The sequence below is a fragment of the Myotis yumanensis genome, unplaced genomic scaffold, assembly GCF_028538775.1.
Source record: "Myotis yumanensis isolate MYYU_CA2020_CCGP unplaced genomic scaffold, mMyoYum1.0.hap1 SCAF_2, whole genome shotgun sequence".
NCBI lineage: Eukaryota > Metazoa > Chordata > Mammalia > Chiroptera > Vespertilionidae > Myotis > Myotis yumanensis.
The window spans coordinates 209,034,356-209,061,502 of NW_027223753.1; the positions used below are offsets into that span (position 1 = coordinate 209,034,356).

Genomic DNA, 27,147 nt, shown 5'->3' on the forward strand with positions numbered 1-27,147 from the left:
CCGGGTCACAGGAAATAAAGCAGGAGCCTAGGAGCATGTGACTGCAAGTTCTATGAGCAGCAAAGAGAGGGTCACAGAGAGCTTCCTGCAGATGGGAAAACCTCTGAAGATGAGTGGTGCCAAGGACATGCGGAGTTGTGCAAAGGACATACAGCATCTGGAGGGACACCTTGGAGCAGCAGTTCCCAGAGTGTGGTCCTCAGGGTAGGCCAAAGCCATTTTCACATTCCTGTCCTAACTTTGTGAAATGATTATAGACTCACAAGAAGCTGCAAACAGCAGAGAGGCCTGTGTGCCCATCGCCCGCCTCCCTAGCCTCGCTGTCTCCTGTGATGTAGGACCAGGCATCTGCACAGCGCAGGGTGCCAGACTGCTGAGCTCGCCTCGACTTCGCCAGCTGTGGCTACTCAGTCTTGGGTTTTTGCAGACATTTTCTTTCAATTGAATGACATGAGCTTGTTACTTTAAAGAAGTGGCCAATGATACAATCTGAAAAATCTCATCAAAAATTAGAATTTTGGAAAACGTGCACAATGTCCCTATAATCAGACCATCCTGATGAGTTCAGCGTGAGCTGGAAACGATGTGAATCTGTGAGGGTGTAATGAAAGGTGGCAACATCGAGAAGCTCTGTATAACTCAGGAACCACGGTGCCCAAATGACCAACCAATGCATGGTGCTACAAAGTGATGCCTTTCAAAATGCAAGTCAGATAAAAGGATTTCATGAAATCCAGTACAAAAGGGCCATTGGTGTGATCTCAGACCTCACAGAGTATCTAGCCCAGGGGTGGGCAAACTTTTTGACTCGAGGGCCACAATGGGTTCTTAAACTGGACCGGAGGGCCGGAACCAAAGACTGGATGGAGTGTTTGTGTAAACTAATATAAATTCAAAGTAAACATCATTACATAAAAGGGTACGGTCTTTTTTTTTTTTTCAGTTTTATTCATTTCAAACAGGCGGATCCGGCCCGCGGGCCGTAGTTTGCCCACGGCTGATCTAGCCTGTAACAACAGCCACGTGTCAGGTTTTGGTGTAGGACCGAAGAATATCTAGTTATCGGAAAGCTGCTAACTTATTCTTCCCGATTCCATCTACATCGGTGTGAGAGACTGGCGTTTCGTCATGTCCTTGGACCACTCTGATTACTGCAGACCAAACGCAGCAGACAGGAAAACTCAAGTTACCCCCAGAAGATGGAAATTAAAGAGATTTGAAAGAATGCAAAAACAATGTTTCTCTTGCTAGTTTTTGTTTTTGTTGTTTTGGAAAACATTTCTATTATTTTAAGTAAGTAAGTAAATATTTGGCTCCTCGATAATTTTTTAGAGAATAAAGGGTCCTGACACCAAAAACTGAGGCCTGCTACTGAAGGAGCCAGGCCTGAGGAGGAGGGCCGGGAAAGGGTGCCCAAGCAATCAAGCAGGGGCCTGGCGCAGGGCGTCACTGTGGGGTCACATGGGGATGAAGTATGAAAATGTGGTGAAAGGAGCTGGAGGGAAAAGGGCAGGAGCCATGATTACAGGACACCTGAACTGCTGAGCAATGGGGTTCGGACTTTGCTTCAAGGTGATGTGAAGACCCTGAGTCACAGCAGAAAGGAAAGGGCAGCTCCAAGTGCTACCATGTGCTCAGCTCTGAGCCCAACAACTGCTTGATAACACCTGTTAGAAGAAGACTCCATAACAACCAAGTTCAACTTCCTGCGAGCGTAGGGCCACATTGTATAAAAACATTCAGTTCTAGCACATTCTTTTTGGACAAGGAACACCACACTCTGTGAGAGAGGGCACAGTCACTCAGCACACTGGGTCAGCACAAGTTAGGAAGAAAGAAGCCTCTAAACCTACCTTCATACATCAGCTTGGTCGAAAAGTACTCATCGGATTCTGTCAGTGCTTCATCCCTGTCCACTTCCAGGAGGTCCGACAGGCGCGTGATGGACACCTCCAGGGCGCAGAGCGAGCCTGTCCTACAGAGCTCCGTCCCCGCCGGGGGCAGAATCTCAGCTTTCACGGTATATAAGGTCTGGCGAGAGGGGGAAAAAAGGACAACGGAGATGTGTAACAGTGATGACAAATCTGCAGAAACGCTGTGAGGCAGACAAGGTGCTGCCCTCAGACTCGGAGGAGAACGGAGGAGACGCCTGCCCAGCGCTGTGCCATCCGCCAGCAGAGCAGCTGCGCTTCCCCTGAACGACTCAGTGCTCTTGGGAGGCCTTGCTTCACTGCGTGCTGACTGCTCGAGCACGCACAACAGCACATGCAGTGACTCTGTGTGCCGTCACCCACATTCCAGATTATCGACATGCCCGTTCATTTGCTTCCTCATCTATCCATCTACGCTGGTGTATTTTTTTTTAAGTGAACATATCAAAATTTATTGTCATATAATAAAAGAAAATGAAGCTTAGAACTAGATCACTTGACCCTTTCTCTTCTTATCTCTTCCCAGTTCCAAATGCTTGCACCTCTTAATCACCAGCATTTTCTTAGATCTGCAATTGGGCACAACACATTCAAGCCTCAGCACAACCTTCTTTGTAGTGCTAGCCTTTTTTTCAGAAAATCGGCTTAGTCTGCCCACCATAGCCACGCTGCCTCCTGTCACAACGCCGCTTTCCCTGCGCACACAGAGAATCCTTGCCCTTCTTGCACTGTTACTTGGTGGGGTTGATGCTTGCCACACTTCTTACAGAAAGTCCCGTGGGTTTTAGGAAGGCTCACCATGTTTGCAAGAGCACTATCGGCAGGGAAAAGCTCGCCTGGGGTATTTTTAGCAAATTTCAGACAATCTGTCGTTTTACCCATGTATGCTTCAGTATGTAATACTAAACACATAGGCATTTTCTTACCAAAACATAATGCCATTATATCAACTAGCAAATTTAACATTAATTCCTTGGGATCACTCAATATCAAGTTCATACCAGCTTTCTCTGCAATGTTTCCTTCTCCGTGACATGTTTATCTGATATTCATACCTATTCACACTCACCCAACATTTGCTTGCCACCCAGGACAAAGACCCAAAGCCTGCCAGGGGATCATGCCCACCTGCCGCACGCAGCAGGCTCCACTTAGGAAGGTGAGCGCCTTTCTTTCAGGACACCACTGAGTGTAGCTCAGCTACTCTGTGTTGGCCCAGCGGGGCCCTCAACTAACACTGGCCCCTCGTGCAAGCCACACCCTAGATCAGCGGTCACCAACCTTTCGGACTCACAGACCACCAGTGGCCCACAGACCACCCGTTGGCAACTGCTGCCCTAGATAACAGCCCAGAGAGTCACAAGCAAATGTATATCCTGAAACAGTTTCTCCAGTACCTGAGATCAACAGTCGCCCCTGCCTCCCAGCACCTTCCCCTACGTGCCCCCCTTAGTAAGAGCCCTGGGGGCTTACCCAAGCCCCTGTTGGAATTGACGAATCCAGTCTGAGTCCAAGAACCTCAAAGCACTCCACCCACAGGCCCTAATAAAGGCATGAGCCCCAGGTCCTGCTCCCTGTGTGCACTCTGCCCTGACTTCCCGGTGTGGCAACTCCAGGCGTGTAGGGTACCTCCTCCAGAACCTGTAAGTAATACATTTCTCTATTTCAATTCCCCTTGTGGTCTATTGTTGAACCACAGCTGACGATCCAGCTACCTGTGCTCCACTTACTAAGTGTTAATTTCCTGAAGTTATAACAAATATATAAAGTAATTACTTAGAGTATAACTCAATTTAAAGTGTTCTGTTGTTGTTATAAAATGTTCAAAGAAGATTTCATGTTTTTCTGGGAGCTAACAAAACTGAGCAGCAATCCTGATGGGCCTCAATCAGCGGTTTGTTTCCCTGTCAAACACCCAATCATGGCTGTTGGGGACAGGACAGACTTTTACCCATCAGAAGAGGGCTGCGCTGGAAGTTTATGCAACTCTTCAAATGGATGAAAAAGATGCCTGCACTTGCAGGTACAAATGGACACAAGCCCTTGGATGGGCAAGGAGACACACATCTGTGGACTGGGGGACGCAGCAGTGGCAGGAGATGGAGGAACACTGTGCAGAGAAGGCTAGCACCTCAGTAGAGCCGCCTGAGAAATCTGCTCCCAGGAAGCTCACAGTCTGGACTGTTTGAGTGCAGCCGAGGTGGAATGTGCCTTTTGTTCAGAGCTTGGAAGGAAGCGCAGCTACGGACTGATGAAGGTGAGTGCGCTCCAAGTGTGTCCCCCTGAGCATCACTTTTTGGCTGCATGTGAAATGCAGGGCAGCAGCCAGCAGCTGAGGGGAAGCACAGAACCATAATTTAACAGTGAAGTGCCTCCCAAACCTGACAGCAACTGCTGAGGCTTTAGGGACAGTGTTAGAAATATTTAGAACTATTTATTTAGAAATAAACCTTGGCAGAAATAAATTCTAACATTTATGGCCAAATGATTTTCAACAAGGGTGCCAAGGCCATCCAATGGGGAAAGAACAGTGTTTCCAACAAATGGTATAGGGACACCTGAATAACCACATGGAAAGAATGAATTTGGACCCCTGCCTATCACCATACACAAAGGCTCACTCAAAATAGATCACAGACCTACATGTAAGAGCTAAAACTACAAAACTCTTAGAAGTAAACATGAAGGAAATCTTTTTTACCTTGGGATAAGCAATGATTTCTAAGATTCTATACCAAAAGTACAAAAAATAAGAGAGATTAGCAAGTTGGACTTCATAAAAAGGAAAGATTTGTGTTTCAAAGGACATCATCAAGAAAGTGAAAATACAATCCACAAAATGAGAGAAAATATTTGCAAATCATATCTGATACGGGACTGATATCTAAACTACATAAAGAACACTTATAACTCAGTAATAAAAAGGCAACCTTATAAAAAGTGGGCAAAGGACTTGAGTAGACATTTCTCCAAAGAAGACATACAAATGGCCAATAAACACATGAAAGATGCTTATAGTCATTAGCCACCAGGGGATGCAAATCAAAACCACGAGATATCACTTCACACCCACTGGGATGGTTCTAATAAAAATGACAACAAACACAAGTGTTGGGAGGAGGTGGGGATTGCAACCCTCGTATGTTGCCAGTGGGAACGTAAAGTGATGTCTCTTTGATAACAGAAAAACAAAATGTGGTCTGTCCACACTAGAATATTACTTAACCATAAAAAGGAATGAAGTTCTGATCCTGCTACAAAATGAATAAACCCTGGGAACACTATTCCAAGTGAAGAAAGCCAGACACAAAAAGATCACACACAACATGATCCCACTTATATGAATTGTTCAGAACAGACCAACTCATAGACAGCTTGGCCTCTAGGCTGTGATGGGATGGGGATGGGGAGTGACTGTTAACGAGGCACATAGTTTCTTTTTGAATGAAGAAAGATCATTAAGCTGTACCCTTTAAATGAGTGAACTTCATGGCATATGAATCATATCTCAATAAAGCCTTTAAAAAAAAGTGGTATCCATATATCTGGTCCTCAGTTGTAAAAAGAACCCACCAGATTGTTTATCTGGCCTTTTACTCAGCTTGTACAGTTCTAAAGGAAAAATGTTCTATGCTCTTCATTTGAAGAGGAAGCAAAAAAGATTAAGGTACCAGTGAACACTGCTAACCAGTTAATAATCATCTGTATCAGCAAACCAGATGAAGTTTCTGCAGACCCTCTACTATGTGAACGACTTAATGTTCAGCTGCTATTAATATGATCATGTTGTGCACTATAGCTAATATGGACAATTAAATAAGACAGAGGGTTAAAACAAATAGTCTTTTAGTTGAAAGGAGATATTGAAAAGATTGTTAATCAAAAGCTGTCAGCACAAACACTTCTCAAAGTGTTGACAATTTCAGTAATAAAGAGAAGAAAATGAAATACCACAAAATTGTTGACCCTTGAAAAATACAGGTTTGAGGCTGCACAAGACCACTTACTTATACACAGATTTTTTTTTAAATACTGTAAATGTATTTTCTTTTCCTTATGATTTTTTAAATAACACTTCTTTCCTCTAGCTTACTTTTTTGTAAGTATACAATATGTAACACATAACATACAAATATGTATCAATTGTCTGTTTATGTTATCAGTAATGCTTCTGGCCAACAGTAGGCTAATGATAGATAAATTTTGAGGGAATCAGAAGTTATATGTGTGTGGGGGGGCAATGGGGGAATAAGGACTCATATGTAATACCTTAATCAATAAAGAAAAAAAAAAGTTATATGTGGATTTTTGACTGTGGGGGGTGGAGGGGGTGGGTATCCCTAACCCCCCGAGTTGTTCAGGGTCAACTGTATTTTCATTTTCATTCAGCTAACACAAAATCCAAATAATTTCACTAAAGAAACAAAAACCAACTATCTACTCATCTAGCTCAAGGCTACTTTAAGCTCCATGTGCAGGCTATAAAAAACCTTCCCAACATTAAGTAAACTTCTATGATACTTTCACTTTTTCTTTTAGAAAACTAGAGACATGTCTTTATAACACAACCGCCCTGTGTAGCAGCGAATGATCAAGATGAAAGGACTCTACTAAAGTCAACTAAGGAGGAGAAGGGAGTAGCAGTAAGTCTTTGGTCTTTATGCTAATAAACACTCATCTTAGAGCCGCCTGCAATAGTGCACATGTATCATGTCACCTGAAAAAGACCTGGGATCAAATACAGTCAGTGATTTAACTACCCCAAGCGTTAACTATTTTCTTTGAACTGTTGCTTCATTATATTGAAAGATCTTGTCTAATTTTTCTAGATTTTAAAGAATACACGACTTTTCATTTTCCCACCCCACATCTCACCAAAAAAATAATATAATACATACAAAGAAGTTTTCCACTTGAAATTCATAAGTATAGGGCTTTAAGGAGATAGACAGCCGTTCTTCAGAAGCTGGGCGGAATTCCATGGAGAACCGGCCATGCAGTGAGGGGGGAGGCTCTCGGGTCCACGTCAGTTCCCAGACAAAGAACACCGACTGCCGGCTGCAGATGTGCTGCAAGAGAGTCGGTGTCACTGCACAGAGACAAAGCCACACTCCGCCAGCAATGCGTGCGCGCGCGCGCGCGCACACACACACACACACACACACACACACAGAAAAAGCCACAATCTGTCAAAGATACACTTCCTGCAATGGGAATGCGGGTGAGCCGAAGAAGAGACCCCACAGAGCTCTGCTACTGACATCCAGAGTGTGTTGTGCTAAGTCCTGTACCCTCACCACTGCCCCTGCTCCTCTTGCCTGCCCTGGCCCTCAGAGCAGGATGCATAAGGTTGATAAAAAGGTCTTAATTTTTTAAGATTTCATAAGTTTCACAACATAGGAGATGAAAAAGCTTAAGGAATGTTTATTTGTATATAGTATCCCATACATTTCCAGAGTAGGAAATGCATCAATCAATTAAAAAGGAAATCTACATCCATGCCAATTACTTTGTATTTAGCATAAGTTAAATGAAGAACTAGCGCCACCTCACACAAAAAGTCCATACCTATAGCACAGCCATAGAATTGGGTAGTGTCAGATGTTAGTTGGGGAAAATCCTTTGAAAATGCTAAAAATGAGGCAATAATTAAGAACCTTTGCTCTTCTAAACACCTAGCACTTACTGTCTAAAACGCATGTGGCAAATGAACATGAAAAGCAAAGTCAGGATTCAGCCAGGCAGTGTGAACATGGATAAGACCCCTTTACACCAGCACCTCTGATTTCTTCCTGGGGCACCGGCAGGCACTGAATGACAGGCAGAGTGGAGCAGCCAACATTCCCTGTCCACATGAGACTAATAAGCTTGTAGTTACATAAATCTGTATGCAGGGTAGGACAAGTGTAAGATTTAATTCTTCTGATGAGAATCTAATCTCTTCACTGAACCACTCAGTCCACAGAGTGGGGGGTGGACATGCACGCTGCGGCACAAAACTGCGGTTCCCAGCAGTCTCAGGTGCGTGGGCTGCTTACTGACCACCAGCACGCCATTCTCTGGATGGAGAGGCTTCTCTGCCATGTCCACCAACACGTGTGGGTGGCTCGGTCAGTACACCCTTGTTCTCCTGTGTTCTGTCGAGTTCATGCTCAATTCTGGAAGACGGTTACCTGCTGGGATTTTGTGTTCAACGGCAGTAGCTGCAGGTCAGTACTATCCCCAGTATCTACAAGATCACTATCTGACAGGCGAAAGTCAAGTTCCGACAGATTCTGGACACAAACTTGAATATATTTCCTAAAGCAGAAAAACAAAAAGTATGGCTTTGACATTTAAGAACTTTATGAAATATACTTTGGCTTTGTTAAGAAGACTCTCTCTGGGGAATCAAAAAAGTGACACAGGCCCTGGCCGGTTTGGCTCAGTGGATAGAGCGTCGGCCAGTGGACTGAAGGATCCCAGGTTCGATTCCGGTCAAGGGCACATGCCCGGGTTGCAGGCTCAATCCCCAGTGTGGGGCCTGCAGGAGGCAGCCAATCAATGATTCTCTCTCATCATTGATGTTTCTATCTCTAACTCCCACTTCCTTCCTCTCTGAAATCAATAAAAATATATTATAAAAAAAAGTGACACAGGAAAATAAATAAGAACAGGCTGTTACTTATATTCCTACTTTTGATTTCACATGTAAAAGGGTCAGAAAATATAAATCTTTCTAAGTGAACTATTTCTAAGGAAAAATGGATTAAAGAACATTCTGATTCCGATACAGTATTACTACACAATTATAACTGAGTTCCCTAAACCTGCAATGGATCTAAATGAGTGACTAGGAAAGTAGTGATCACAAATAATGATTACTCACTGAGAAACTAAGTACAGGATTCACTTTAATTTCTGTTACAGGTAAAGAGGAGTTTTGAAAAGACAGTTCTTAAAGCAACTCAGGTTCTGTTTAAAATTGTTTTTGTTGTTTTTTTAAATGAAGAAGTTGAATGTCTTATTATTGAACTTTGTTTCCTGAAAGGCTGCTACTTCACTGTATAAAACAGCACCAGCAACCTCAGTATACTGCAAAATTAAGATAGTATTGTTCATCATCTGACATTGTAACAACTAACAAAAACTTTTCTCCACTGCTAGTTATTTCCAATCATTAAGTATTTTGACCCAAATCTAGAGACTAATGTTAAGTACGTTACAATATTATATAAAGGCTTATGATAATGTTATCCTTGAAATACATAATTTTTACAACTAGGTTTTAACACAGATGATTTCAGAAATTATGAATATTATAATTGTAGCCTGGCCTATAAATCATAGGGTGCTGGGAAAAGATGCATAATGTCTTTATCTGCAATCATTAAAAAGTTAGGGGTATTTTCTTCCAATAGTATTGCTGTTTCTTTTTTCATGGTATTACTAAAAGTTGCTATTTTCTACACACCACTAATTTAAGACAACTATGCTAATTGAAGATATTTCATGCTACTTTATTTAGGGGGTGTTATTTCCACTCCTCAATAGATGTACACATTTCTCATATGCTTCTTCACTCATTAGTTCTCTAGTTCTGAAGGGTTACTCAGTGTCATTTTGATCACCCAACCATCTTTATGACCAGATTTGTTGACAAGTCCTGGATTTTCTACAAAAGCTTCATTAATTTCAGTTACTTCTGATGGAGGAGAATAGAGTTCACTAGCAGCTTTTACCCTTTCTGAAGCACCAAACTCATCTAGTTTGTTCAATTTTGTCCCGACTTTAAGCAGACTATGGTAAACATTTCCCAAAGCTTCCTATGCAAAATGGATGATTCCCACTGTTCCAATTCCACTTTCTGCTGCCATCCATTCATGTTTCTCTGTGCATTTACACACCAAGAGCACATTGGGGCCGGTGCACAGCCTTAGGACAGCGCTTGACCTCAGGCCCCAGGGCTGTGGCGTGCACGGTGTGGCAAGCACTAAAAGCTGCAGGCCGAGGCCCATATGCTCGGGGCACTCGGAGCACCATGTTTGCAGAAGTGCCAAAACTACTGATGTTTTTAACCATTATTATCTACAGTTCCCTCACTGTAATTTAAAGGGAAAAATAGCTATTAGAATAATGTTCCACTCTAAATATGGTTCTGAAACCTATATGTTCATGTTGACCAATGTCACCCCAATAAATTTAATTTTTAAAAAACTCACTACCTCACAGGTGAGCTCTAAGTATTTCACTATTTTGCTTAAAAATAAATCTTAAAAGTTCTCAAATAAATAAATAAATAAATATGATTCTGACATTTTTGTTTCCAAATTATCCAAGTAAGCCTTGGCTGAAGCAGAAGGGGATATTACAATGATGAGCCAGGCTCACCTAAGCCCAGTGGTCATGTGAGCATCACTGACTGGGGACAACGGGAACTGCCTCCTGATGCAGTGACATATGAAGCACAGGACACATCTCAAAGATTCCAGCCTTTCCAAGGGCTGACTGTGAGTCTGATCAAGCCTCAAGCACAGTGGTTCTTAACTGGCAGCAATTTCCCCACACACACTCCAGCCAGGGGATGTTGGGCAATGTCTGGAGACATTTTTTGGTTGTCACAGTGGGGTGGGCAGGATGGGGAGTACCACTGGCATAAAGCAGTAAGCTGCTAACACCCTACAGTGCGCAGGGCAGTGCTCAGAGCAGTGCCCAGAGAAGGGTTATCAAGCCACAGCATCAGCAGTGTTGAGGCTGAAAAGGCCTGCTCTAGAATTAGCAAAGGTTCTCGGGGAACTAGTTTAACAAACCCACGAGGAAGTGACCAGGCAAATGCAGAATGCGCACCTTCCAGAGGACAATTGACCCATGTTTGTCAATGGGTCATGGGGCTTGAAGAACAAGGCAAGGACGGAAAGAAAGGTCTGATACTATCATGAGCACTTGGATGGATCCCCTCTCCCACAAACCAGCTGTGCAGTCCACTACTGAGACAGCTGGGGAGATCTCAGTATAGACTGGGTACTGTAGTGGACAATAGCATCATGGTCATGTAAGAAAACATGCTCAAGGTCACCAAGGCCAAGCTCTCAACAGCAAGGGTCTCTGTGTCAAAGAGCCTGCGACAGAAGCAGGGCCTCCCTTACCGTGTCCCGGCTGACAGCACAGCATGTGTGGTCCTGAAGGGCACGCTGAACGTCAGTGCGATGACAGTGGAGTAGATGGACCACGGGCACTCGATGGACACCTGAGGAGAAACAGAGGGACACCCATTCAGATTACTCACCAATGGCACAGCACCACCACCATCCATCCAAGTCTGCGGGGGCTGCCAATTTCCTACATACTTGATGGCTTTACAATTTCTATTCAGAAGGAAAACCCCACTAAACATATGCACAAACACAGGAGAGACACAAAGCTACATACACAGTCAAGAAAAATGGACATGGGACTGGCAGAACATCCAGGAGTCACCAGAATCGTCTCAATGGCTGCGGAGCAGAGGTCGTAGCAAGCACACAAGCCACACCTCGCTATCCTCCCACACGTGGCCATGATGCTAAATGCATTTTTTTACTGTGCAGGAAGTTATGACAAAGTGCTTTTAATCACTTATGTCCAGATGATATTACTCAGTCATTAACTATTATAAAATTAAATGAATTATTCACACACTTAACCCACATGACACTGAATGCATAGCTGAAAACCAATCAATTTGAAGGCACAGTGTGGACAAAGCTATTAATTCCTGTAAGGACAGAAACCAGGCCTCAAGCTTCGATTTATTTCCCTCACTTAACAAACACATATATTGAATATGGAAACTCACTCATTCAATATGACTATATGCTCTTAATTGAAATAAACATCACCTTTGTCTCCTGAACTCTGTATCAGGTGAGGGAAAACATTTCAAAGACTGAAAAATAAAAACATTATTCTTTAGGTGCCACTGGTCTGATATTCTATGCCTCTCTTTAAAATGACTGCATTTCTTAGCCTTTTGTGCATATACTTTTTAAAACTTGTCATTTAAACTAAAACAAAAAAACAGTTGAACCACTGCTCCCACCTACTACCACCAATCTGTTTTCTGTATCTGCAAGGTGTTTTTGAATATTTTTTAGATTCCACATTTAAGAGAGAAGATACAGTATTTCCCTTTCTCTCTCCAATTTATTTCACTTAGCATAATACCACTGAGATCCACTCGTGCTGCTGCAAATAGGATTTCATTCCTTTTTATGGCCAAATAATACTCCACTGTGCGTATCACCTCTTTACCCATTCATCCATAAATGGTTCTAACAGTTTTTGGATCAAGTCTTTAGGATTTTCTATATATAAGATCATGTCATCTGCAAATGGTAAGTTTCTTTTCTCCCTTTCCAATCTGTATGCCTTTGATTTCTTTTTCTTGACTAACTGCTCTTAGACATCCAATACTGTTTTAAAGAAGAGTGGTGAGAGTGGGTATCCTTGTCTTGTTCTTAATCTTAGGGAAAAAATCTAAAGCTTTTCACTGCTGAGTATGATATTAGTTGTGGGATTGTCATATCGTCTTCATTAAGCTGAGGAATTGATCCTTCAATACCACTTTGTTGAGAGTCTTTATCATAAATGGATGCAAAATTTTGTCAAATGCTTTTTCTGCATCTATTGAGATGAGCATGTAATTTTGTCCATTTTGGTGATGTGTACCACACCAACTGGTGTGCGGATTTGAACCCACCTTGCATCCCTGGAATAAATCCCTCTTGATCATACAGGGATTTATGATCCCATATGGTTGTTGCATCTGGTTTGTTAACATTTTGTTGAGGAGTTTTGACCTATCTTCATCAGGAATGTTAAGCTGTAATTTTCTTTTCTATGGCATCTTTTCTGGTTTTGGTATCTATCAGGGACTCGTAAAATAAGTTTGCAAGTATTCCTTCCTCTTGTACTTTTTGAAAGAGTTTGAGCAAGACTGGCATTAATTCTTCTTTGAATGTTTAGCAGAATTTACTAGTAAAGCCATCTTGTCCTCAACTTTTGTTGGGAGTTTTTTCATCACTTATTCAATTCCTCACTAGTAATGAATCTGTTTAGATTTTCTATTTCATATGATTCAGTCCTGAAAGGTTGTATATTTCTAAAAATTTATGCATTTCTTCTGGGTTGTCCAATTTGTTGAAATATAATTGTTCACCATAAACCTTCTTTTTGTATTTCTACAAATTTATCCATTTCTTCTAGGTTGTCCAATTTATTGGCATATAATTGTTCACCATAGAATCCTTTGTATTTCCATGGTATTTGTTTCTATCCCTCCACTCTTTTTCTCTTGGTAAATCCAGCTAAAGGTTTGTCAATTTTATCTTTTCAAAGAACTCTTAATTTTAGGGATTTCTGCTATTGTCTTTTTAGTCTTTCTCATTTATTTTTACTCTAATTTTTATTTCCTTCCTTATACTAACTCTGGGCTTTGTCTGTTCTTTATCTAGTTCCTTCAGGTACAAAGATGGGTTGTTTGAGACTTTCTTGCTTCCTGAGATAGGCAATTATCACTCTGAACTTCCCTCTTAGAACTGCTTACGCTGCAGCCCATAAATCTTGGTATGTTACATTTCCATTTTCATTTGTCTCAAGGTATTTTTTTGGTTTCTTCTTTGACACACTGGCTGTTCAGTAGCGAGTTGTTTAATCTCCACATATTTGTGAATTTTCCAGTTTTCTTCAGTAATTTCTAGTTTCATACCATTGTGGTTGAAGAAGATGCCTGATATGATTTCAACTCTCTTAAATGTATTAAGACTTGTGATCTAACATGATCTACTTGGAAATGTCCCGCATGCACTGGAGAAGAACATGTATTCTTTTGCATTTGGATGGAATGTTCTGCATATGCGTTAAATTGATTTGCTCTAGCACAGCCGTGGGCAAACTACGGCCCGCGGGCCGGATCCGGCCCGTTTGAAATGAATAAAACTAAAAAAAAAAAAAAAAAAGACCGTACCCTTTTATGTAATGATGTTTACTTTGAATTTATATTAGTTCACACAAACACTCCATCCATGCTTTTGTTCCAGCCCTCCCGTCCAGTTTAAGAACCCATTGTGGCCCTCGAGTCAAAAAGTTTGCCCACCCCTGCTCTAGCATGTCTAAGAGCAACATTTCCTTACTGTTTTCTATTTAGATGGTCTATCTATTAATGTAGGTGGGTGGTAAGTCCCCTACTATTATTGTATTGCTATCTATTTCTCCCTTTAGGTCTGTTAGTATTTGCTTTATATATTTAGGTATTCCTATGTTGGGTATATAAATGTTTTATTTTCTCTTTGTATTGATCTATTTTATTATTATACTAGAGGCCCGGTGCACAAAAATTTGTGCACTCGGGGGGGGAGAGGGGGTCCCTCAGCCTGGCCTGTGCCCTCTCGCAGTCTGGGACCCCTCAGGAGATAATGACCTGCTGGCTTAGGCCTGCTACCGGGTGGCAGAGGGCAGGCCCAATCCCTAGGTGCAGCCCCTGGTCGGGCTTAGAGCAGGGCCAATTGGGGAGTTGGGGCGCCGCACCCTGTCATGCACAGAGCAGGGCGGATCGGGAGGTTGCGATGCCACCCCTAGTCACGCTCAGGGTAGGGCCGATTGGGGGGTTGGGGCACCGCCCCCTGTCACACTCAAGGCAGGGTCGATAGAGAGGTTGCGGCGCCACCCCGTCACGCACAGAGCAGGGTCCATCAGGGCGGTTGGGGCTCCGTACCCTGTCACGCACAGAGCAGGGCCGATCAGGGGGTTTAGGAGCTCCCCCCTGTCACGCACAGAGCAGGGGCCATCAGAGGGTTGGGGAGCTCCCCCCATCACTCACAGAGTAGGGCCGATCAGGGGGTTGAGGAGCTCCCCGCTGTCACTCACAGAGTAGGGCCGATAGGGGAGTTGGGGCACCGCCCCCGTCACACACAGAGCAGGGCGGATCAGGGGGTTGGGGCACCGCCATTGTCACACTCAGGGCAGGGCCGATGGGGAGGTTATGGCTCTACCCCGTCACACACAGAGCAGGGCCCATGGAGGGGGTTGGGGCACCGCACCCTGTCACACACAGAGCAGGGCCGATCAGGGGGTTGGGGAGCTTCCCCCTATCAGGCACAGAGCAGGGCTGATCAGGGGGTTGGGGCGCCTTCACCTGTCACGAACAGAGCAGGGCGGATAGGGAGGTTGTGGCCCCACCCCCTGTCACACACAGAGCCGCAGAGCGATCAGGGGGTTTGGTCGCTGCCCCTTGTCACGCTGATCCCGGTGCCGGGAGGCCTCGAGGCTCCGCTGATCCCGGTGCTGGGAGGCCTCGCTGCTCTGCTGATTCCGGTGCTGGGAGGCATATTACCCTTTTACTATATAGGATAGAGGCCTGGTGCACAGGTGGGAGCTGGCTGGTTTGCCCTGAAGGGTGTCCTGGATCAGGGTGGGGGTCCCACTTGGGTGCCTGGCCAGCCTGGATGAGGGTATGATGGCTGTTTGCAGCTGGTCACACCCCCTTCAGGGTGGGGGTCCCCACTGGGGTGCCTGGCCAGCCTGGATGAGGGGATGATGGCTGTTTGCAGCTGGTCACACCCCCTTCTGAGTGGGGGTCCCCACTGGGGTGCCTGGCCAGTCTGGGTGAGGGGCTGAGGGCCGTTTTCAGGCTGGCGGGTGTCTGAAGCTCCCAACCTGTCCTTTTTTTTTTTTTTTTTTTTTTTTTTATTTTTTATTCTGGGCCAGCTTTAGCTCTGAGGCTTGGCTCCAGCTCTGAGGCCTCGGCTGCTGAAAACAGGTATCTGGTTTGTTTGGGTTCTATAATTGTAACACTGTTGCGGTCCTGCTCACTCCAGCTCTGAGATCCCGGCTGGCTGAAAGCAGGGATCTGCATTTGTTCTATAATTGAAACAATGTTGCAGTCCTGCTGGCTGAAACCCGGCTAGCTGAAAGCAGGTTTCTGGGGTTTTGTTTAGCTTCTATATTTGTAACAATGTTTCTTAAACTGCAAGCTCAGAGGCCGGCAAGGTGGGCGGGGAATGTTGGCTTCCTCCGTCACTGGAGCAAGCAAGCCTCCTGTTCGCTTCAAGCTGCCTGGCTGCTGGCCGCCGGCTTGGTTGGCAGTTAATTTGCATATCGCCCTGATTAGCCAATGGGAAGGGTAGCGGAGGTATGGCTAATTACCATGTTTCTCTATTATTAGATAGGATAATGTCTCTTATTACAATCTTTGTTTCAAAGTCTATTTTGTCTAAAATCAGTAGAGCTACTCCAGCTTTCTTTTGATATCTATTTGCATGGAATATCTTTTTTCATACCTTCACTTTCAGTCTGTGTGTATCCTTACATCTAAAGTGAGTCTGTTATAGGCAGCATACAGATGGGTCTTGACTTTATTCATGCAGCCACAAGAATACACTTCTACACCTGAGCTGGTCAGAAGCCCTCAGAACCAATATCTGTGTTACAAGACACAGACACATCTGGAATCAACACAATGCTAGCAACACATTGCATGAGCTGATGGGCTGTGGATCGGGGACCAAAGTCATGGATCGCTCAAATTACTGTCAATAAATACCAGCACCAAAGCAGAGTTTTTTCCTTACTAAGTTTGAAGGGACACCTCAGTGGACAAAAACAAGCACACCAAGGCACAGAACTCCCTCTAGCCTAATCACTAGGACAAATAGACTACGGGCCCAAGGTTGCCTCCCTTAAGCAAACACTATCTTTCACAATAAACTGTCCTTCCCTCTTGAGCTGGGATAGGAAAGTTAGAGCTGTTTGTCTTTGTCTTTCCAAGATGTACCCATTATCAAAGGAGGGGTGATTCACAGATATTAGTGCTAAACCCAACAAGAGTGCGCGGCATCAAGAACTGGAAATCTGCCACTTCAACCGAAGTCATCTCTTATGCACTGGCTTTCAGAACCAGCAGGACATGACCCTCCTTACTTTGTGGTCCGTGGTAGCCATGCAGTGGTCGGCTTTCTGTGTGTCCTTAGGCTTCCTCTGGGCTTCTGTCATCCCCAGCATGGTGCTCTCCCCCTCCCCTCCAGCTGCTGGAGCTGAAGGTAAAGACAGAACTTCCAGTTCAAATTCGATCATGTGGTATGCAGGCGCTGCAGGCAGACTGATGCTTGTGACCTTGTCAGACGACTGAACTCGGAGTGATGCGTCAGAAGCCTTTTCTAGGAAAAATAGAAAAAGTCACTTCAAACACATTCCTTCTGTTTCCTTGTTCCTTTTTCTTCTAGCAGGTGATGGGCCCAGCAGTGAAGTTCCAGCCCAACTCCTGCTGCTCCTATACACATAAAAGCACAGAAAGGACTAAGGTGGGACTGAAGAGGCAGGAAAATCAGGAACAAAGCCCCCTAAGACAGAGTCACACTGCATGAAAGCCAGCTGGTCCCAGACCAGAGAGCTGTCATTGTGCTCAGTCTGAATACAGAAGAGCATTGTGTGTGTCCCTGCACAACGTGCTCCCTCCCAGAAAGGGAGCAGCGTCCTTCCCTCCATAACTCACAGCTGAGGACCGGGGGGACAGACTGTCCACTGCCTAAAAAGGCTGATTTACTTTTGCTTTTTGGTGAGGAAAGCGGGGAGGGTTGTAGGAGGCTAGAGGCCCACAGGGCATCACTATCAAGCACAGGCCCATGCTGCATCCGAAGTCCTAGCAGGGTCAGCACCACCTGGCAGTGAGCACATGCACAGCTCTGTTTATCCTTCCCATATGTAACGCCCCATCCAGGGGCGGGGTCACCACCCACCCACAGGCAGGCAGGAAGCTGCCAGGAGAGAGTTGTAGACAGAAGCAGGCCTCAGGTGCTAACTGAGGATGAAAGGGATGACAGCTCCTTATATCCTCATGATGCACGGCAAACAATGCTGAGACTCCACCTTTGCTAGGGGACCACCCCTTACCTCTCGTGTTAGAATAGATCACGGCTTTGTTCTCTGCGTGACACAGGATGAGCATGGCTTCCACATTGCTGAGTTGGAGGCTGTCCCCGTTTTTCACTGTATAATGGCCAGTAGTGACAGTGAACTTGACCTTCTGAGGAATACCAGCTAAAAGGCTATCTAAAGGGAAAAAGACTGCACTTAGCATCACTCTCAACCAAAAATAGCAATGGAGGAACTAGTATGAGGCTAAAGTACAGTTTTTTAAAAAAATAAAAACAAAACAACAAAAAAGCACTGTTTTTTCCACTAGAAAAGATTTGTTCACTTCAGATACTCCTCAAATTCACTGTTTCCATCCCTCCACTCTCACTTTAATCTCAATTACACGGACTGCAGGGTTGCGGGGTCCTTGCTGAGACTAAGAGAAGCTTTGCGCCTGAGGTGTCTCATCACCAGGTTGCCTAAGAGTTAGGGATCACAGTGGCAACCATGTCTATGAGGGGCTCAAATTTTATCTGCCAATAAGTTAGTAAGAGACACTCAGATAATGACACTGAAGAACAGATTCATGAGACTTGGTCTGTTAGCTCAGTTGGTTAGAGCGTCGTCCCAATAGCCAAGGTTGAGGGTTTGATTTCTGGTCAGGGCACATACAAGAATCAACTAATGAATGCTTAATAAGTGGAACAATAAACTGATGTTTCTCTCTCTCTCAACTCAATAATTTTTTTTTTTTTTTTTTTTTTTTTTAGAACAGACTGATGAAATTGCATGTGCTATTGCTATTCAGAATTTTCTTTGGATGTTTCAGATTAGCCCTTCAAGATCTTTGGCTTAAAAACAACTCAGTTAAAGACATGGCTATTGGTTTCTTTTAACATGAAAATGAGCTAAGTTTTCTGAGAATCCCACTCCAGGGAAGTGGAAGGAAGAAGTCAAGAGATAACAAACATGGAAGAGAAAGAAACAGACAAGACAGAGGGTGGGAAGGCAGGGGCACGAGGAGGGAGGGGCTGCAGCATGGAGGCGTGAGCACAGCTGGCTGGTCTCACCGGCACATTCCAGGCTCTGCCAGCAACAAAGCTTAGCCTTTTTTACAAAAGGTTCTCTGACTGTAGAATCATTTGAGAGACTGCTGTGTTCAGTATCTGAGGCCTTTCCTGATGGCCATGGGAGAAGTTTAAAAACACAAAAATAGAAAGTATGAGGAGATTCAATAGAAAAAAATGCTTCTTTGATTTTTTTTTTCAAATGGAAGAAATAAGCCAATAAATACATTGTTCCAGCCTAAACAACTAAGACATTCTGTTTCATTGTTTTAATTGATGTGTGGTTTTAAATCATTTGTTTATACCAATTCTTTCTAATTTTAGAACTTAAGATCAACCAAAGGACTTATATGCAAGCATATAGGTCTAACCAATGGACACAGGCAACAGGGAGGTGAGGGCATGAGTGGGGGAGATGGGGGTTCATGTGGGGATAAGGACACATATGTAATAACTTAATCAATAAAAAAATTTTTTAAAAAGAACTTAACAAAGAGGACAGCAGCTTTGAATTTCTCAAATACTATGCTAAGAGATGAAGAAATTATATTTACTTATTAAGTTCTCTGTAGTTGACATTAACTGATAGCTCATTTTTCTCTCATTTTTATGTTTGGATTTACCATGTTTATTAAACATGAAAGTTAGCATTTACAGATCGCAAATATTCGATGAACAGAAAAGTCACAGCCAGGCAAGATCTTTTTGATGCTACCCCCAACGTCTCTTACAGAGGAATCCAGCTACACTGTGCTGGAAGTCCACTGGTGTAGAAAGCCCTACTTTCAGACTCCTTCAAAAAGGAGTGATGTGCAAACCAGACCCCACAATCCCAGCTTTGTGCAGCCCACTCACCGGCCAGTGGCTCCACGTGCAGCTGCGGCTCCTGGGAGTACACATCGTACTGCGCCAGCGGGTAGAGGTGCGGAAGTACGAAGCACACCGGGCCCGCCGAGGCGCACAGCTGCCGCAGCGTGTACGTTCCAGGCTCCTTGGCCTAGGGTCAAATCAAGCATTTGGAAAGTCGGCACCCACTCTCGCAACTGTGAGCACCCGAAGAGCAGGAGGTACCATTATCCCTGAATTGATCGTTGTTCTTACCCTCTTTATCCTACTGCTCTGTGCTCCCATGTCTACAGGCAGGCTGTGCAAAGGGCCCTAAAAACTTCTACTGATGTCTTTCTGAGTAATTGGGGCTTCAACTTGACTTCTAATAATGAATTTTCAATTCAATAAACTTTATCTGTGGCATTCTCTCTGAATGCATGAGATATAAAACCTGCTCTCAGACTAGACTAAAACACATGTGACAATAGCTGTCCTTCCCAGAGGTCACATCCCTGATTAGCAGGGGTTATAGGACACACTACATTGGAGAAAGACTGTCAGAGTGCATCAGAAGCAACTGCTTTGACAGCCATGAGTTGCAAAAGGAAAATAAACTTTAACATCAAGGATACTACCTTCTTTGAAATCTCATTTTAACAAATGAGGGTATATTTTAAAACAAAGGCAAAAAAATCTCAGTCCAGTGAGAACACAACTATGTTAAAACCTTCATTCAAAAGTTATCAATTGCCTTAAAACTGTATAAGTATAAAAATTATTTTAACTGTCAGTCTATTTTTAAGGATAAAACATTACCAAGGTTAAAAGAACAGAGGCCTCCACTTGACTCCCACCATACTTCAGATGCTTGCAGGCCAGCGCCCCCTGCTGACCACCTTTGAAGTCACCTCCCCAACACAACACACACCTGTGTCCTGAAGGTTATGGTATTGGCCCCTGGTTCCAGAGTCACACCGCAGCACTTCAGCACAGGGACCCCGTCATCCAGAGCCACCCCTGAGGGCGTGTCCAGAGCAGTGCTGCTTTCCTGCCGTCTCAGGAGCATGTGAACGTTTTTGCATATAATCCCTGTGGTGTTCAAGGAGTTATCGGAAGGGCTCCTCTCAAACATCTCATACAACTCCAGAGCTGGTAAACTGTTCTGGGATGCGGGGAAAGGCGAGGTCTCCATTGGAAAGTTAATAATCCCATTGGACGTCTTGTGCTTGGTAAGCCACTCAGCAGTCTTCCGATAACTGTTTTTCTCGATGCTGAAGTGGACGCTGATGGCAATCTGGTCCATGTGGACAGGGACGGGCATCTGACTGCATACAGTTATCTCCACGGATAAAACACCACCCACGTGTACCACGGCATTGGAGGGAGTAAAACGGAGATCTCTCAGGTGTGCAAAGGAATGCATTGGGAGTACGACTTTGTGACCTGCAAATACATAGCACCATATTTTTCTTCCCAAGTCACACTTCTAGAAGATGCAGAGGCAGCAGGACCTTGGTTACCATTGGGCCAACTGGAGTATGCTCAACATGAGAAGCAAGAAGTAATGAAGTTCAAATGAGACAGTTTAAAACTACCCAACCTCATACCATCTTCACACACCAAGAATTACTTTGTCAAAAGCAGAACATAATCAAATGCCTAGATAACGCCTGGAAATCATAAAACCTGAAGAAATAATGGTTTCTAAGTTCTGTTTTGATAAACCAAAGAGAAATACAGGTCAACTCTTCAATTTCAAAGCATTTTGAATGGGAGAGGGAGGGAAAGAGGGAGGAGGAGGAAGAGGGGGAGGGGGAAGGGAGAGGGAAACATCGATGTGAGAAACATTGATCAGCTGCTTCCTTCACGTCCCCTACTGGGGATCAAGCCTGAAACCTGGGCATGTTCCCTGACCAGGAATCGAAGCAGCTCCCTTTTGGTGCATAAGATGACGCTCAACCAACTGATCCACACTGGCCAGGGCCAAAACAACATTTTTAAATAGTCCAATTCGTACAGCTGTTTCAAGGAATTCCACCACTTTCCACCTCCATAACAAAATTCCCAAATGAAGATGTCCACCCACCCCTGCATATCGGGAAGCAAACCCAGATGCTTGCCGGCCTATGACATCAGCCCATTGAGCAAGGAGCCCTGCCTCCTGAACTGCAGAGGGCCAGTGCAGCCCACCCCACAGTCACTAACCAAGAGGAACCCACTGCTTTCTCTGACCTCCTTTCTACAAGCACCTGGTTAGTCTAGAAAATCCACAGGGCTGCCAGACTGAGCAGTGGTATTTATTAAACACTAATCAACAAAAGAACTTGCTGATGGGGATGCTATAAAATCACACACAAAAAGCGGATGATCAGGGAATAGCCTATTCACACAGAGATACCAAAGAACGTTGGCAGGAAAGACATAACTGCATAGTCTCACATATATGTCACACACAGCAGATGTGGCACAAGGCTCTACAAACAGCTAGTTTGGGCCCATTAAAGAACCTAAACAAACCAACTAATCAAGGCCATGCTGCTTCTGAGAAACCCATCCAAACAGCTCAATGTGAGTGAAACACACCAGCAGTCAATGACCATATTGACCTGAAGCCAAATGGCATCTGGTCTCAGATTCCAGCCTCCAGAGCTGTGAGACAATGAACATCTGCTGCTCACACATCCAGTCCATGGCATTTTGTGATGGCCACCACAGCTGACCAAGACAGTACTATTTTAGCCCTGGCTGTTTGGCTCAGTGGTTGGAGTGTTGGCCCATGAACCAAAGGGTCGTGGGTTCGAGTCCCAGTTAAGGGCATGTGCCTCAGTTGCAGATTCGATCCATGGCCCTGGTCAGTGCGAAAAGCAACCAGTTGATGTGTCTCTCTCGCATCAATGTTTCTCTCTCTCTCCCCCCTCCCTCCCTTTCACTCTCTCTAAAAATAAATGGGAAAAATATCCTTGGGTGAAGATTAGAAAAAAAACAAAAAAAAGTACTATTTTAAGTAAGTACTCTTCTTGATAAACAAAACCCCAGGAGCTAAGTGTTATAATAAATTTACCACACAGCCTTAGCTAGAAAATATATTTGCCAAAAGTTTTAGCTTGAATCTTAGCCTTTCGGAACAACCTTCCTGTTGGACACACCTATGAGGAAACACTGAACAAATTCCAGAAGGTGGGACAATCCATGAAACAACTAGCTAAATGTCTAAAAGTCAGTGTCTTACACACAACCGATGACGGAATACACACAATGTGGGCCATGCATACAATGGAATATTAGTCATAAAAAAGAATGAAATACTGACACATTACAACATAGATGAATCTTGAAAACATTATACTGAATGAAAGAAGCCAGTCACAAAAAACCACATGGTATATGATTCCATTCACATGAAATATCCAGAATAGTATCTAGAGACAGAAAGTGGATTGTGGTGATGTGCACATATCTATGAATATACTAAAAGGTGTTGAATTATACACTGCAAAACAGTGAATTTTATGGTATGTAAATTCTATCTCAAAACAGCTGTGACATTAAAAAATTTTGATCAGTGTCTTGAAAAAAAAAAAAAAGAAGGGAAAAACTTTTAAGTTAAAAGAGAATTCAGATACAACAATCAAATGTAATATATGATCCCTGATTAGACTCCACTAAAAATAATGTGTAAAAACCATGAGGAGATTTGAATTTGAGCCACTGAGTACCAGGAAGTTAGAACCCTGTCAATTTGGGCATAGTTAGGGGGCTGCCCTTGTTCTCCAAGACCCATGCTACACTGTTTCAGGGTGAAGTGTTATACTTGGTCTGAGGCTGCTTTAAAGTTCAGCAAAAAGAAAAAAGTAAAAAGAAATATATAGATACATGTTTGCTACACAGCAAAGCGTTAGCAGTTGTTGAATTTAGGTGCTTAGTATACATTATACATTGTGTACTCTTTTTACTTTTCTGTAACATTGAAAATGTTCACAATAAAAAGCTTTAACCATTAGTTTTACCTGGGCTGTCTGTCTGTTCACTGGCAAAGTTGAGTATCTCTTGACAGAAGTATTTTCGTTCCTCTTCAGTTAAGTGATGATCGCTGGCTAAAAGGCTGCTGGTCTGAAGGTAGCTGGAGTGGAGAGTCAAAGGGCCAGCACAGAGGACCTTATACCAAGGGGTGCTGCATGCAAACAGCTTCTCCAGGCCCCAGAGCTTTCAAAGTGCAATTTAACAGATATTTCCCCGCCTCTCCTTTTTTTAAATTATTAGGAATTCAGCCCAGCTCAGTGGTTGAGCACGGACTCAAGAACCAAAAGGTCACAGGTTCAATTCCCAGTCAGGGCACATACCCGGATTGCTGGCTCAATTCCCAGTAGGGGGTGTGCAAGAGGCAGTCAATCGGTGATGTTTCTCAACAAAGTATCGTTCTATGCCTCTCCCTTCCTCTCTCTCTAAAAATCAATAAAAACGTTTTTATTTTTTAACGTATTAAGGAACTCAGAGATCAAATGTGAGGACTAGGCATTTAACTTATATTTAGCATGGTACCCATGTACAGGTTGGCTTTTTCTCTCCTAATTATTAGATGCTTATTAAACACTCAATTGTAGACATTGTTGCTGTTTAAACAAAAACAATTTTCCTATTTCGTGAAAATGCTACACTTAAAGGATACTTCTCAATCTGTCCAAGGTGTTTTTGACATTCGGCCAGCTGCTTCCTTGTGTGTGTGATAGGCAGTGCCCAGCCCTCAGCCAGGTAATTCTTCAGTGCTCCTTGAAGATAGGTTTCTGCCTTCTGTGGAGACTTTTTCTTCCTTGCAAATCAACAAATAGAAGCTTTCATTATGGTTCATGATAATCAACTAACTTAGACATGATTTTCATGACCTGCTCTCCGCCCTTTCCAGCCCTCCACAATGACCTTCGTACCATCTTAGACAGTCCTTCTCTGAGACATGCCCTGGTCTGAGAAAGAGCACCAGATCAGGAATCCATCACTGGGCCTGAAAATGGGCTCATGGCGATGATGATCCCACACCACTTGCCCAGCGTCATACACTAGTCGAAGAACTTTAATAGTTGAATCTCAGGAGAAGAAAGTGAGGGCACTGTTCACTACCTCAAGCTGACATATAAGAATACCAAGGCTAAGAGAAGGTGAAGGTACATAGCTAGTTAGGGAGGAAGCTACGAAATCAGGGCTTCATGCCACCTACCTACTGAAGATAGGAAATAAGGAAGCAGTCTATATGGCCCAACCAAGAGGGGAGCCTGGGCAAATAGCACTGAGCAGGTTTCCAAGATTTACAAAGAATTATGAAGAATTTAATAGCAACACTTATCACCCAAGAGAGGATCTTCCGAATTTAAACCTTCATGATGTTCCGAATAAACCAAAGTTGAAAGCATAATTAGCAAGAGCTTGCCAAAGCCTCCATGACAACATGGGTCCCCTGGCCCTCACCAAAGGGCTGAGACCACCGAACTCACATGATAAAGGCTAAGGCTAAACAGGCATCCTTGGAAGACACCCCATTTTTACTGCCCTACTCTTGAAGCAATGACATTTCTCAAATTCTCAAATAAAATAAAATGTAAACCTATCAAATTATGTGTTAGTTTTTCTACACTTTTATGGTCCTCTCCCATTCCACCCCTTTTTAAAGAGATCCAAACCTTCAATACTTCTTCAGTTACTATCTCTAGTCAAAGATTCTTACATTCTAGAGTTGGAAATCTTCAACCCCCAGAGATGGAGGCCCCGCCACCTAGTTAGTATGTGGCCAAGGTGAAACCAGGACCTAACTGTCTGATTAGCCACTGTAGCACCTGGCCTCAGAGCAGACTAATGTCCAGCTGGGCACCACTCACAGCATCTGCAGACACGGCTCCTTTGCTCCACTAATAACTTACTCCTGAAATACACTAGATCAGTGGTTCTCAACCTTCTGGCCCTTTAAATACAGTTCCTCATGTTGTGACCCAACCATAAAATTATTTTCGTTGCTACTTCATAATTGTAATGTTGCTACTGTTATGAATCGTAATGTAAATATCTAATATGCAGGATGGTCTTAGGCGACCCCTGTGAAAGGGTCATTCGACCGCCAAAGGGGTCACGACCCACAGGTTGAGAACCGCTGCACTAGATGGAGGCTCAAGAGAGCCAATCCAGCCTGACTGTTGCTAAGCAGTAACTGGCTAGCTGCTCTAAGCAAAGCTGGAAAACTTAATGTCACTTAGAAGGAAATCAGTTGAAATAAATTATTCTTCCGTGTTTCACCTAATGAAAGTACTACAGATTTCAAGATATCATTTCAAACACACATTTCTTTTGAGAAAACTTAAATATCTTTTCCCTTATAATGCATATTTCTTTCCAATGCTTTCAAATAGCAATGACACTGCCAGCCGGGATTTCTCCTTTGTGGCAGGCCAGTTTTATCAAACACATGAGAAATATGCTGTCTTGAGTTTTCCTGTGAAATCTGAGTCTAAAGCTGGAGCAAGACTGGGAATACTCCTTGCATCACTCAGTCATGGTCATCCTCTCTCCCAACATAATACATGCAGTTACTTTACATCACTGGCCTCCAGGATTTCAAACTCCTAGGAGGCATTGACATAAACTAGAGAAAATGCTATAGAACAAAATATTTAGGAATCTACACTTCAACTTAGTAAACACTGGATGTAGAATCTTAAATATTTCCTCATAATTCTTTAACTAAATAAATGTAATTATAATACTATATCTTACATATAATACATATGTACAATGTTATATATACTATATAAGATCATTATGTTAATTAAATAAAAGGAATGCAAAGATCAGTATCAGCTATTAAGAATAACAAGCTGAAAATCTCTCCATTTGGTTTTCAGAAGAAATTGAAAAAAGTGATGATGATTGGTTAACAGATTCTAATCTTACATTCTATAAATATATGTACACTTCACATTAACTCCATACATAACAAATCTTTTCTTACTACAGGTGTGAAATATCTGAAATTCAAAGAAAATCAATTACATGTAAAATTCTGCCAGATCCTTTCCAACAAACTTAGCAGATCGAATCCTCCCAATACTTGTATACATTTCAATGGTAGCGTGGGACAGATCCTGTGGGAAAATAAAACACCACATAATGTTGTACTTTAATTTTAATGCTAGACACATCCCACATTTATTTACCCAAAGCTGAAGCAAAAGAGTTATTAAATAACACATTATTTTTTACTTTGCATCTACTTTTGTATTGAGTTTTTATATAATGTGATTTATTTATTATTCTTTAAAATATATTTTTATTGATTTCAGAGAGGAAGAGATAGAAACATCAATGAGAATCATTGATTGACTGCCTCTTACATGCCCCCTACTGGGGATGGAGCTGGCAACTCAGGCATGTGCCCTTGATTGGAATTGAACCTGGACCCTTCAGTCCGCTGGCCG

At 43.3% G+C, this 27,147-nt stretch overlaps 1 protein-coding gene across 3 annotated transcripts in view; it reads right to left on the minus strand.

Annotated features, from left to right (window-relative positions):
* Positions 1-27,147, minus strand: part of TRAPPC10 (trafficking protein particle complex subunit 10) — a 78,650-nt gene that overhangs the window by 2,437 nt on the left and 49,066 nt on the right. For all 3 annotated transcript variants that reach the window (XM_070407097.1, XM_070407096.1, XM_070407098.1), the window contains 11 exons: positions 26,723-26,814; positions 24,360-24,500; positions 23,701-23,813; positions 20,622-21,136; positions 19,721-19,862; positions 17,835-17,993; positions 16,866-17,101; positions 11,057-11,157; positions 8,105-8,231; positions 6,830-7,000; positions 1,854-2,031 (listed from right to left, as the gene is read on the minus strand). In XM_070407097.1, coding sequence (XP_070263198.1) covers positions 1,854-2,031; positions 6,830-7,000; positions 8,105-8,231; positions 11,057-11,157; positions 16,866-17,101; positions 17,835-17,993; positions 19,721-19,862; positions 20,622-21,136; positions 23,701-23,813; positions 24,360-24,500; positions 26,723-26,814 — 1,975 coding nt within the window. The remainder of the gene's footprint in view (positions 1-1,853; positions 2,032-6,829; positions 7,001-8,104; positions 8,232-11,056; positions 11,158-16,865; positions 17,102-17,834; positions 17,994-19,720; positions 19,863-20,621; positions 21,137-23,700; positions 23,814-24,359; positions 24,501-26,722; positions 26,815-27,147) is intronic.